Raw genomic sequence first — 13,170 nt, 5'->3', positions numbered from 1 at the left:
AAATATCTAGTTAAAAATAAAAATATAAATCGGTCATAATCCAACACTCAAACAAAAATACTAATAATCTGGTATACAACCCTTTCATGATTTGTCATTTGTACATGTAGTAAATTCATGTGTATATAAGTGTCTTTTGTATTATATTTACATAGTGAATGTTTATATATGTGAGATATGTCACCTTTTAAAAAAACTTTATGTTGATTCTGTGTTTAGTTCACTTTATAAAACAAATGACTATGTCACGTGATCATAGAAACTTCCCTTTATGCTCTGGATAATTCTTTTTTCTTTTTACAAGCATAAGCAAGAAAAATAAATCCACGGGCAAAGAAAAATTTTAATAAAATTAGGTGTTACCACATAATTTACTTGTTAGCCAACTCCTTGCTACATTTCTATTATCAGATTTAAGTCACCATATGACCTCAGTATAACTATTCTTGGTTTTTGGAAAATGATTTCTACTCAAGCAGGCCTATCACATCTACAGCGGTCAGCACAAACAGTGATGATTCTTTGAAGAGACTGTGTGACCTGTGTGCTCTGAGTCTTCTCATAGCCTTTCACATGTCAGCAATACTTTACAGTGTGTTAATGAAGTGAGGAAGAGAGCAGGCAGAAACTACTTGTGTTCACAGCTTCTCCACTCTTTTTTTGTTTGTTTGAGGGAGGTGGAATATAAAATTTATTTTATCTTTTCTACTGGTAATATGTCTTTTCCTCCCCAGAAACAAAATACAAAATATATTTTCCAAAAATTTGGACACTGCCCTTTGCATTAAATTTAAATTAAAATGTTCCCTATGTATATAAGACAGTAAAAATAAGCAAAACAAACAAACAAAAACAAAAACACACATTTCTTGAATAATATGTCAAAAATGTTTCCAAGATAACATTATTAAATTGATTATACCACAGTCCCTAATGTAATATCAAGCTCTAATAAGAAGGTACAGAGCAGGCAGAAAGCTGTCATGTAGTCAGTGATTTAGGTGTTCTTTTTCATAGCCAGGTATCTGTTAAAATGATTTTTTTTTTTTCAAGGGTGAAGAGTTAATACATTTACTTCATTTCCATTAGCCAGAATATGCCCTATGTCAATTTTCTTCCTTAAAATCCTCCCTGTATGTGAACAGAAATAGAATGAGCTTAAAATAGTTTAATGTATCACATGCTATACTTCTATAATAAAATCACAAGATTCTAATCACACTAAGATAAATTGAGAACAAAGGGGGAAGATATTATTTATACAGTTAGTGATAATTATAAGTAAACTGGCACTTACATATAAATTGATCTTTTGATTGAAGATTTTTATCCTTAAAATGAACCTGGTAAAACAAATGATATGCCATGTGTAGCAGTGAAAATAGGAACAGTTGACTTTTTTGTATTTATACTGAAAATACCTTAAGTAAAATGTCTTATGAAGTATTTGTTATATTTAGACCAACAACAAAATATGTGTACATTGTGTACGTGTATTTAAGTATACACGAGAAATATTACTTTTCCTGTGATCACTTCCACCATCTTTTAACATAATTGTTTCTTGATTTTAATAAATTTGACTTATTATTTGGCTTGGCATCAATCGAGGTATTTACATTTTTAAACTTTGCCATAAAATCTCTGCTATAGATGCAATTACCATGAAAATCATACAGTTCTTTTAGAGAAACTACTAACATATAAATGAATAAAAAAGTAATGTTGATTATAAATAAATAATAATTAGGAAAACACAGAAAATACATGAAATGAGAACTAAAGCAAAACGAATGTGTGTATATGATCCAGATCTTTCTCCAATTTTTGTTTCCAGAGGAAGGATGACCAATAAAAACTATTTGATTTTGTAGTTTTTAAAAATGATATCCCCTCAGGTAATTGTTTTAAAAATTAAGTAATAAAGCAGGCATATATGTAGAAAAATTTTAATTATTTTTACAATAATTAAAACACACTTTTTGACATCTTTACTTGAACATTTCAGAAAGTCCAGAGGAAAAAAATGAACTGTAGTGTCAGCAATGACCTTTAGAAATCATTTTCTTCTTTTTAGATATCCTAAGTATATAAGATAAACAGCTTTAATAGTTCTTAATTACATTCTGAGTTAAGGGCAGTAACAGCATTTTCCCAGAATGCATTCAATACCAGGACATTTTCTTTCTTTTAATGTTGAGGTAGATTTAATTTGTGTTTTTATTTGTAGTGCTCTTAGTAAGACTGTCACAGTGTTTTGTATGATACCCTTTAACTGTTACTGAGGACCATTACCAAAATGTGCTGAACCTACCTCTAATACATTATTTTTAATTCTTGTAGAATTTTGGCATAGTTATTAAAGTCTATTTTGTTCTTTATGATACTTATGTAATTCTGTATTCCGTGTTTAGATATTTATGGAATCGTCGTAAAGAGTTTGTCCATTTGACAAGTAAAGTAAAAAGTATCATTTTGAATGAATATCCCACAAATACAAGTTTTTATTCGGCTTCATATTATGTCATCATTTCAATAATAATAGAAGCTTCAGGGCAGGCAGATTCACACCAGAGTTCTCCAAACTGATTGCCATTTCCTAATCTTCAAAATCAACACCTTTTGTGTAAACCATAATTCCACAATTTGTTAATAATATTATTATGTAATATGAAAATGAATCAAAAACTCTTTAAGATATGTCAGCTTATAAAATCATTACCTTGATATTAAAATAAATTTTGTTATTCTGGAAGAATTTATTTTGTTTTAAAGTCAAACTAGTTCTACTATTCACTATATTTTTCTTCCTGGTGTATTTAGTCTTTCCAACATTTCTACTTTCTGAAACTTGAACTTTGATGTAATGTAATTATATCTTCTTTTTCAATCAAAGGGAATATATTATTGGAAGTATAAAAAGAAAAAAATTATTGATATTCAATTTCATCAAAATAAACTATGCTATCAACCTAATAGAGAAAAATTTAGATCTATCTCATTGTAATTTAAAGTGATTTTGTAATGGTTTTTAAGAATATTTAGGATAAAGTATGACAGTAATAGCTATATTTTGGCAGTTTCCAGAATGATTATTTTTCACAAATAAGACACATATCTATTATCTATTAACAATCCTCAAACATTGTATAAATCCTTTATTCAGTAATTCTAAAAAATTAATTTGTGCCAAAAATAACTTCACTTATTGAAATTATCAAATATTTTAAAATATTTTCTTAAACAAAATATCCCTACAGTATTTTGCCTAACTTTATCACATAGTAACCTAAATAATCATAATATACTTTAAGTTATACAAATATGTTCCACATCAACATTTCAGTATAGAATATTCAGTAGATAACTAAGAATCTGTATTTCGTGATTCATTTGTGCCTTGCAGTTTATACCCCCAATTTCTAAACCTCTAGTTACTTTTGAATGAGGAGAAAAATTACTTCTATTTTATATGTATAAAATTGTATATTTCTCAAAAATTATTTTCCATCTTCATTAAGGACAGACTTTACAGACATATCTTAAATTCAGTACTAAATGCTAAGTACTGAGAACTCATGTTAGAGGAAAAATATTTTTATAATTTACTATTTGTATTATTTTCTTAGAGAAGTATCTATTGTATGTGGTACATTTAATGTATTAAAATATTTTTAAATGTTTTTTATGTTATTTATATTTTTTATGTTATTTATGTTTTTATGTTATTTCTTTAAAAATCATTTTAATGATGGGATGCCTTTCTTGTGAGTGATTGCCATTTTTTACATTTATTGTTTTGTTCTGTGGGCGAAGAACTAATTATTGAAGATGAATAATTTTCTTCATTATCATTAAGTGTATAATTAAATTTTATAAAATTTTAATGTGATACAAAACTCCCAGCAGGATATGTAAAAAAGTAGCAATCACTTAGGCTTTAGTTGTGGTGAACCAATTTAATATGTTCATATTTTTAAAACCAGTATGAATATTTGTTAAAACTTAAATGCCGTACGTTAATGAATAAAATCATTATATTTTTTATCTTGAGAATATAAATGTGGAACACTAAAGCAAGAGAAAATTCCATTTCACATTTGGCTTTCACTTGCAAAACTATTTACGCTTAGTACATTTAGATTTTTTTAAAAAATAAAATCCTTTTATATATCCACCAATTTTAAATTACCAAGTAACATTTTAAATGCTAAGGTGCATGTCTAGGTTGTCGTGCCGTGTGTTTTATAGCAAGAAGCTCCTGCCTGAGTGCTTATAGTTCAGTAACTTCTAGGTTTCTAGCACAATGATCTTATTAGCTATGTCTTTCTTTCCTTCTTTCTTTTTCCCTTTCATTTCAGAGGCTGGAGTTAATCTGAAGAGCATCACTTCTCTCTCTTGAAAAAAAATTGCCATTGACATTTTACTGGATAAAATTTTAAAAATGTTTCAATTCACGAAGGCTAATTGTTGAACTGGTGTCCTAGGAGAAATTGTCCACAGGAGCCGAAGCAGAAGTCTGTGATGCCGCTGGAACTGGCTCCATCAGATCATGGTTCCATCTCCTTTTAAAACCAAATTGTTTTTTCTTCTGGCCCACAAGTATTTTTTTTTTTTAAAGAAAGAAAGAAAAAGCCTACATTGGCATCGAGTTCTGTATCAATTCATGTTACATTGCCATCCATGATTTAAAACTGTAGAATCTTGAATAATCTATATCACTTTAACAAATAAATGTTTTACTATGACAGAATTTGCACATTGCCTGATTTGTGGAAATAGTGTTTCAAGTATGAATGGTGAACTGATAATTCCAAGAACTAATAATACTATTTTACATTTATTTAGTGCAAACACCTTAAAGGATTACAAATTGCTTTATAATGTTGGAACTATTTCTTCCATGACTGAGGTGCATCCACTTCTATGGGAAAGCAGAACAGCTGTTTAAACAGCATTACAGAAACTTTATACCTCAGTATAAGACAGACAGTGATGAGGGATCTCTTTTCCTAGTGGAACATCAGAAAGCATCAAGGTAGGCATATTGTAATTAATACAAATTTATTTATTGCTGTTTTTTGGAGAGCCAAGGCAGTGATGTTTTAATAATTTTAGGCCTTATGTTTCTTTATAAGTGCCCATTTCTCCAATTTTGCACAATTCCAGGGTAAATAAAGAATATACATCTGATTTAACACCAGCATAAATAGGAATGATATATCTTTGATAGCTAATGTTAATATGGTCATATTTAAGCAGTATCCAAGCCTAGACTTTAATAGCTCATCCTGGTGTCAAGCAGGCCTGAGATCAAATTCTAGAGCTAAGTGAATTTGACCATTTACCCCCTCTACGCTTCCATAGTCCTACAGGAGAAACACATTGTAAAATTTGCAAATGCACACAAACTAATCGCTGCACTTGGTGTGAAAAGTAAATTCAATTAGAAATAGTATTAGTATCATTGTTAACAGTTGAAGTAAGATTCTCTAAAGCATTAGAGTTTTTATTTCTGTTCCTTGACAATTCTGCTAGTTATCAATTATTAAAAGTAATATGTAGTTTAAAGTTTTCTTAAATTAGTTAAAAGTGAAAAAGCCAGAAAACTGTCTTTTAAGAGATTTAGATTAGATTAATCTGTTAACCATTTCATGTCTCTCAGACTATTATAAATATCTAATCATCCATAGAGAGGTTTTGGAATGCCAGCCATTAGATGGCACTTGGAAACTGTGCTCAGGAAATACACTAGATAACAATTTAAACATATGCAAACACACACACATACACTCTCACACTCATACACTCTCAGATACATTCAATCTATGACTGAAATAGAAGTAACAGGTTTGAGTTGAATTGTTATAGTTTATTTGTGACTTTGGGTAACTGGCTTCATTCTGTTTCTTGATAACCCTAATGCCTGGAGCAATCCTGTTTACATATGTGTAAGTGTGTATGTGCATGGATAAATGTTTATGGTGACAAGAAGGGGACAAATTGAACAATATTTCATGTAAATGAGATCTTTCAATATTTGTCTTTTTGTATCTGGCTTATTCAACTAATCATAATGTTTCCAAATTTCATCCATATTGAAGCATGTTATCAGAATTTTATTACATTCTATGGCTAAATAATGTTCCATTGCATATGTATGGCACATTTTGTTTATCCATTCATTTTTTGATGGACACTTGTGTTGTTTCCACTTTTTGGGCACAGCGAATAACGCTAAAATGAACACTGATATATGGGTATATATATTTGTTTCAGTTTTCTATCCTTTGACTATAGACCTAGGAGTTGGAATTGCTTGATCATAGGGTAATTTTATGTTGATTTTTTGAGGAATTGCCAAACTATTTTCCACTGTGGCTATCTCATTTACATTCACTCCAGCAATGTGCATGTTAGCAAAGGTTCCAATTTCTCTCCATTAGTAATTTTCAATTTTTTAATAGTCATTCTAGGACATGTGAATTATCTCATTGTGGTATAGATTTGCAGTTTCTTAGTCACTAATGGTGTTGATCTTTTCGTATACTTATTGGCCATTCGTATGTCTTTTTTAGAGAAAGGTTAACTCAAGTCCTTTGCCCATTTTTAAATTAGCTTGTTTTTTGTTATTGAGTTGAAGATTTTTTATATACTATGTATTAAACACTTTTCAGATATATCATTTGCAAATATTTTCTCCCATTCTGTAGATTCTCTTTTCACTTTCTTTTCACTTCATTTACTTCAACAAACAAAAATGTTTTATTTTTATGAAGTCTATGTACTTTTATTTTATTTGTATTTTTGGCATCATATCTAAGAATTTATTGCCCAATCCTAGGTCATCAAGATTTACTCTTACGTCTTCCCTTAAGAGTTTTGTGGTTTCAGTTCTTATATTTAAGTGATTAATCCATTTCAAGTAAATTTTTGTATGCAACTTGAGCTAAAGGTCCAAATTTATTCTTTTAGATGTGAAAACCCAGTGTTCCCAGTACTGTCTGTTTAAAACTATTCTTTCCCTATTGAATGGACTTGGCAGGCTCTCAAAATAACAGTTGGCTATAGATGTATGGGTTTATTTCCAAACTGTATAATCTGTTTCATTGGTCTATATGCCTGTTTTTATGAAAATACAACAATGTTTTGATTACTGTAGCTTTTACGTTTTGAAACCAGGAAGTATGAGTCCTCCAACTTTGTTCTGGCTATTCGAGACAGTTTAGCTGATCTGAGCCCTTTCCAGTTGCATATGATTTTGAGGACTGGCTTTTCGTTTCTATAAAACAGGATTTGGAATTTTGATAAGGATTGCATTGAACCTGTAGGTCACATTGGATGGTATTGACATTGTAACAGTGTTAAGTCTATCATGAATGTGGGATTTGTTTCCATTTACTTGCATCTTCATAATTTTTTGAACGATGTTCTATAGTTTTCAGTGTACAAATCTTTGCCTCCTTGAATGAATTTATTCCTAGGTATTTTATTCCAGTAGATATTGTTATAGATGGAATTGCTTTCTTAATTTCCTTTATGGATTCATCATTGCTGGTATTGAAAAAAAAACAAAGAACACGTGATTCCTGGGTGTTAACCCTATACCCTGCAACTTGGCTGAATTTGTGTAGCTCTAATATTTTATGAATTCTTTAGGAGTTCTACATATAGAATTATGCTATCTGTGAATAAAGAGAATTTACTTCTTCCTTTCATATATGGATGTTTTTAAAATTTCCCTTTCTTGAGTGATTGCTCTGACTAGAAATTTCAGTACAATATTGAATGGCAGTAGTGAAAGTTGGCATTCTTGTCTTGTTTTTGATCTTAGAGAAAAGCTTTCTATCTTTCAAGATAACATAGTTTTTTTTTTTTTTTAACTGGCTTTTATCTTGTTGAGAAAGTTCCTCTTTTTTTCTAGTTTTCTATAATTCTTTTTGTTTCTATTCATTATTGGAAGTGGTTTATTGAAGTCTCCAACAATTTTATAGAACTATTTCTGTCTTCAAAGTTGTCAGTGTCTGCTTCATGTATTTTGTTTGCTGGTATATAGTTGTTATATTTACTTGATGATGCAATTGGTTTTAGAATGTGTTTTAACCTCATAAATGTTAAATTTAATTATTATAGTTGTTAACTGAATGAATTTATTTTGAGTTCATTAGGCTCATTTGGTACGTATAACTTTGTCACATCTACTTTACTTGCTTCCATCCCAACTACTACTGGCTTCACTTCTTAAATTGTTTACTAACCTTAATCTTCTTCTTTTGTCATCCTAATTGAAATCCCATTTTAAGGCCTAACACCTATCACCGATTTGAGTCTTATTAACTAACCTATATGCTATCCTCTCTGTCATTAACATATTACCAATCTCTAGGGGCCTGCTCCCACAGATCAGTATTCCTCAATGACACCTAATCAAATCTCTAGCAAGGATTCTTCTTCTCCATATGGGTTAGTTAAGTAGGTCATAAGTAGCTCTCTATCTGCCCTTGATCTGAGTACCAACATAAAAATTAAGAGACCACAAAAGAAATAAAACTGTAATGTTTTCAAAAGAATGCATAATCCATCTATATGCATAAATCACTCACAACTTTTAGTAGCATAACTTATATGTGAATGAATGTAAAAGCCAACAATAAATATTCTAAGTATATTATTGCACATACTGCAGGTGAACTGTGCTTCGTGAAGTCTTGGAAGAATTGTTTTAAGCTGTCTTTTGTTGTTGTTGCTCTTCCATTATAAAGACTATCAGGGGTACCAATAAAGAAAGGGCATAACATAACATTTCATGACTCTTAGGAAAAATGAGACATACAAAGTTGTAGAATAAGAAGATGATAAAGTGGGTCCAAATTATTTTTCCAACTTGAGTTAAAACGAAATTGATACATTGAGTCATAAGTTATAATATTTAACAATTTAGATAAAAAAAATTTAATTGAATGTGATTGGAAACATTTTTGTTTGAATTTTTTTTTGAGTGGAGTGGCTTAAAAAATGCTCACAGGGAATCGCCCATCCCTGAAATCTCTCTATTTCATTTTGAAGAGAAGATGTCAAAGTATCTGACCCTCTTCTCAAACTTATTCAATTCTGCAACAATTTGCTCAATATGTAGTTGGTCCTGGATCTAGTACTTAGTGGTCTCTTAAATGTTCGAATTTAGGTGGTAGGTAAATGTGTAGACTGTGTATTAGTTTGTTCAAGCTGTTCTAACAAATATACTAAAGACTATATGGCTTATAAACAGCAGCAATTTATTGCTCACTGTTCTAGAAGCAGACATCCAAGATCAAGGTGTTAATGTGGTTGTGTTCTGGTAAGGCCCTTTTCCTAGTTCATACCTGACAAAACTCTGAGAAGGACTGGCTTATAGCCTGAGTCCCCAAACCCCCAGGCCACGGCTCAGTACTGATCAGTGGCCTATTAAGAACTGGGCTGCACAGCAGGGGGTGAGTAGCTGGTGAGCTAGCAAAGCTTCATCTGTATTTGCAGCTGCCCCCACACTCCGCCTCAGTTCATCAGGCATTAGATTCTCATGGGAGCACCAGTTCCTGTTGCAAAAAACTTTGGGAACCACTGGCTTATAGGATTCCACAATACCTGGAAAGTAAAAAATAAAGTTAACAGAATTTGGTCTTCATAATGAATGATTTTAAAAATTAGCTTTACTATTTGGATTAATTGATGTTATATAGATGCAATTTTATATGACATGAATATTTCACAAAAAAATGATTATTAACTTCTGACAAATTCTGATAAAAGTTTCATGTCTTTATTCTCTGAGTAGTAGAATATTTTCCTTAAAGCTATTCGGATTATTTAAAATAAAAAGTTTCTTTTCAAATAAATGGGAAGTTATTTTTATTAAATTGCACTACTCAGTGAAGCCATCTCAACATTCTATATTAACTCACAATTTGAAGTCCTTTTTTAAACTACAAAAATTGTCTTCTAAAATGCCACTGTTAAACTCCTAATTTCGACTGATTATCAAATAACAGTTCACTCTTTTATGCTAAATTATCAGGGAACTAATTGCAGTATTTAATTATATAAATTTAATATACTAATAAATTAAACTCCAAATGACAAAAAATTAAATTATTTTATCTCAAAAGATGTTTATTATAGTGACTTCATCGTTATTCTGAGCATTAGCTCACAGGAGAGGAATATGGAGGTAGCAGTAAAGTTTTCCAAAGGAAAATATTCAAATTGCTCACTATTATTGCATTCCTTAAAATTTCAAATTTCCTCAGATCTCAAAATGTGGCCAAAATTGTGATTAATATAAGACTTTGACAGAAGAGAGCAAATCGATTAGTAATTCAGAAAATATTTTGATGATAGTAGTGCCATTTACTTTATTAACGTAGTCAAATAATTCTGTTTATTTTAAATCAATGAAGAATAACATCTCTAAATCAAGTTATTCTATTATGTAAAATTTTAATGCTCTATATTTTTATAACCATCAAATCTTTCCCCAAAGGTTGTATTATAAAAAAATATAGGTGTTACATTTCTCAACTTTTTAATGTGTCAGGTATACCAAATATATACATATATATATTCAAAAAATACATATATTTGCATGTGTATTATATGTACACATGCATACATCAGTAGTGATCTAAGAGTAGAGTTTCTTTCTAGAGAAACTTTGAACTTAGAGACAAGATAAAATAGTGGATAATTAATCAATGTCCGGTTATTCTAGGGAAGTAAATAAGGCAATTTTTAAATTTTTCTCACAGTGCTGCATATTTAAATTCTGGGGAATATCTTATTTGTACCATCACTAATTTTTTATTTTTTTCTATCTTTTAAACTTTTTTTTGCTTCTGTTTCATGGTGTAGATTTTAATGTGATATTTCACAATTTTACTTTTTACCCTAAAGTCTATGAAATTATCTTTAAATTGTACTATTTACTCTATTTGTGAGTTATAGTTTACATATTCAACTATATTTTCAAATATTTAACTCAAGATATTTAAAATTGACTTAATTACATGATATTTAATTCTTTGTTTTTTCTTTTAGTTGGCTACGTCTTTCTTGGCATTGACTTTTTTAACTGTGTTAGTGTTACAGTCCTTATTATTAATTATTTTGTTGTTGATATTAGTTCTTCTAATTTAACAACAACCAAAAAAGTAAGCATAATGGAAAGATTAAATGTACTAAGTATAAGAGATGAAAAAAAAAATGACACTTACAAAGATATCCAAAGGTCATCTAGAAATAGAAATAAAAGTAGAATTTTTCTTGTCTTATAAAAATAAATTGACTTAGAAGAGAAGCCCTAGACAAGAAGAACAGATAGGGAATGGGATCTGTGAAGTTATACATATCAATTTAGGGACCAGGGCAATGGGTGTGGGTAGAAAGAGAAGGTATATTAAAAAGAAATAATAACAAATGACTGAACCTATAGGATAAATTTGATGATTTTATGTGGAATCTGAGGGCAAGTATAGAGTAGATAATTGTCAAAAGTTCTTAAATGGGAAAATTAGAGAATAAGAAAAAGAGCATGATAAGGAATATATGAAATATATTTCTAGACCTAAGACAAATTTTAGAAAATAAGACTCATTACACTTAAGTTTTGATAAGAGAGAGTCTATTTTGAATAATCTAGACACTAAGCCAGTGTAAAAGAACATAAGACGTATAATTTAAATAGCAAAAACATAATAGTGCAGAAGACTTTGATGTGGAGACATCAAATGGAGGGCATGCTAAAATTGAAATAATAATGAATTTCACATGGATGTGTCTGTTCAAGAGTTTTTTCTCAAGCTCAGATAACAAAGATATTTTCTACTAGTGAGTTAGGTTTATCTTACCCACAGTTCCTTTCCTAAGCTTGACAAAGCATAGTGCCCTAGAATGAAGAAGATTAAAGTTAGGTTGAGACAGAGGTCTTAATTTAAAAGCCCTAGTGTAGTATATCATCAGGCTATATTAAAGCCCGTTATATTTAGTCATTAGTTGTATAATTGATTTTTCCAGAGTAAAAAAGGGGAGGGGGATTATTTACATATTGAATAATTTAATTCAAGACTTCTGACTCGAATGTAACCACTAGACTGTATGCTGATGACCTTTTTATAGCACCATCAGAATAATTTATAAAGTTTTAAAAACCGTGGTCTAGTATTTGGGTTTGGAGCCAGGACTCAAGTATTAGAAAAGTAGCTATTTCATCCAACAGATATAAATTGATTTTAGTTTTAAGTGTGGTCTAATTCACTTAGCTTAAATTATTTAAGCATCACTTACAAATGTATTCAGTACTAAATTGCAGTTGGGACCTTTGTCTTCAAAAATAGAAAGTTTCATTTTATAAGATAGAAATTCTAGGTTCACTAGGAGTTGATACAGCATTATATTTTCTAATTTTGTTGAAAAACTTTATCCAGCACAAGAGAGGTGACATATTTTAAAGGACAGATATTCAAAGTTCTATAATTTCTATCATTATAATTTTCTAATATTTTATTTTCTTGATTTGGTAATAATATACTTATATAATTATTGATGTGGCATGTTGAGCTTTATTCTCATTGGTGCTCATAGACCTTGGCAGAAATGTTGAGTAAGTAAGTTTATCTTATCACCTTTAGATAACCTTGCTAGTCCAACTAGATGGTAGCTCTGTAAGATTCATGCCATTTGTGGCAGAACGAAAAATTCTCTATGAGAGGACATACAATGGCTGCAGTCTGTTTAAAGCACAGACATAAGGTTGTCCTTTACATAACGTTTAAGATTGAGACTATTTTAATTGTCTATATTCAAGAACGGAGACAGAGCTAATGAAGATCAAGCCATCTTCTGTTGCCCCTGCTATCTGTTCAGAGGACTAAGCCCACTCAAGAGATAAAAGATAGACAGATGTCTTGCACCAACACGCATGAAATTTGACTTTGGGTTATGAAACTGCCTGGCAATTTCAGTAAAAATTTTAGTCAAACTCCCATGGCCTTGAAAAGACTGCTTTTAATTAAATCAAACACCACTTATATATAGATTAAATCCCAGTTGTTGGCTGAATTGAACTTAACCTATTCATCAGTCACCAAATATTAAGCAATCAGTTCAGGTGAAAATCTGTTATGTTAATTTAGAAGTGTT

At 30.2% G+C, this 13,170-nt stretch overlaps 1 protein-coding gene across 1 annotated transcript in view; it reads left to right on the top strand.

The window, feature by feature from the left end:
* The window catches only part of LRFN5 (leucine rich repeat and fibronectin type III domain containing 5), a 236,288-nt gene extending 231,538 nt beyond the window's left edge, over positions 1 to 4,750 (top strand). The window contains exon 6 of the mRNA XM_016153261.2: positions 4,362 to 4,750. Within this exon, the coding sequence (XP_016008747.1) occupies positions 4,362 to 4,379 (18 nt within the window). The 3' untranslated portion in view covers positions 4,380 to 4,750. The remainder of the gene's footprint in view (positions 1 to 4,361) is intronic.
* Positions 4,751 to 13,170: the final 8,420 nt, after the last annotated feature.

This window comes from Rousettus aegyptiacus, unplaced genomic scaffold (genome assembly GCF_014176215.1).
Source record: "Rousettus aegyptiacus isolate mRouAeg1 unplaced genomic scaffold, mRouAeg1.p scaffold_m13_p_3, whole genome shotgun sequence".
In the NCBI taxonomy this organism is placed as follows: domain Eukaryota; kingdom Metazoa; phylum Chordata; class Mammalia; order Chiroptera; family Pteropodidae; genus Rousettus; species Rousettus aegyptiacus.
The sequence above is the reverse complement of the archived record's forward strand: the minus strand, read 5'-3'. Positions and strand labels throughout refer to the sequence as shown.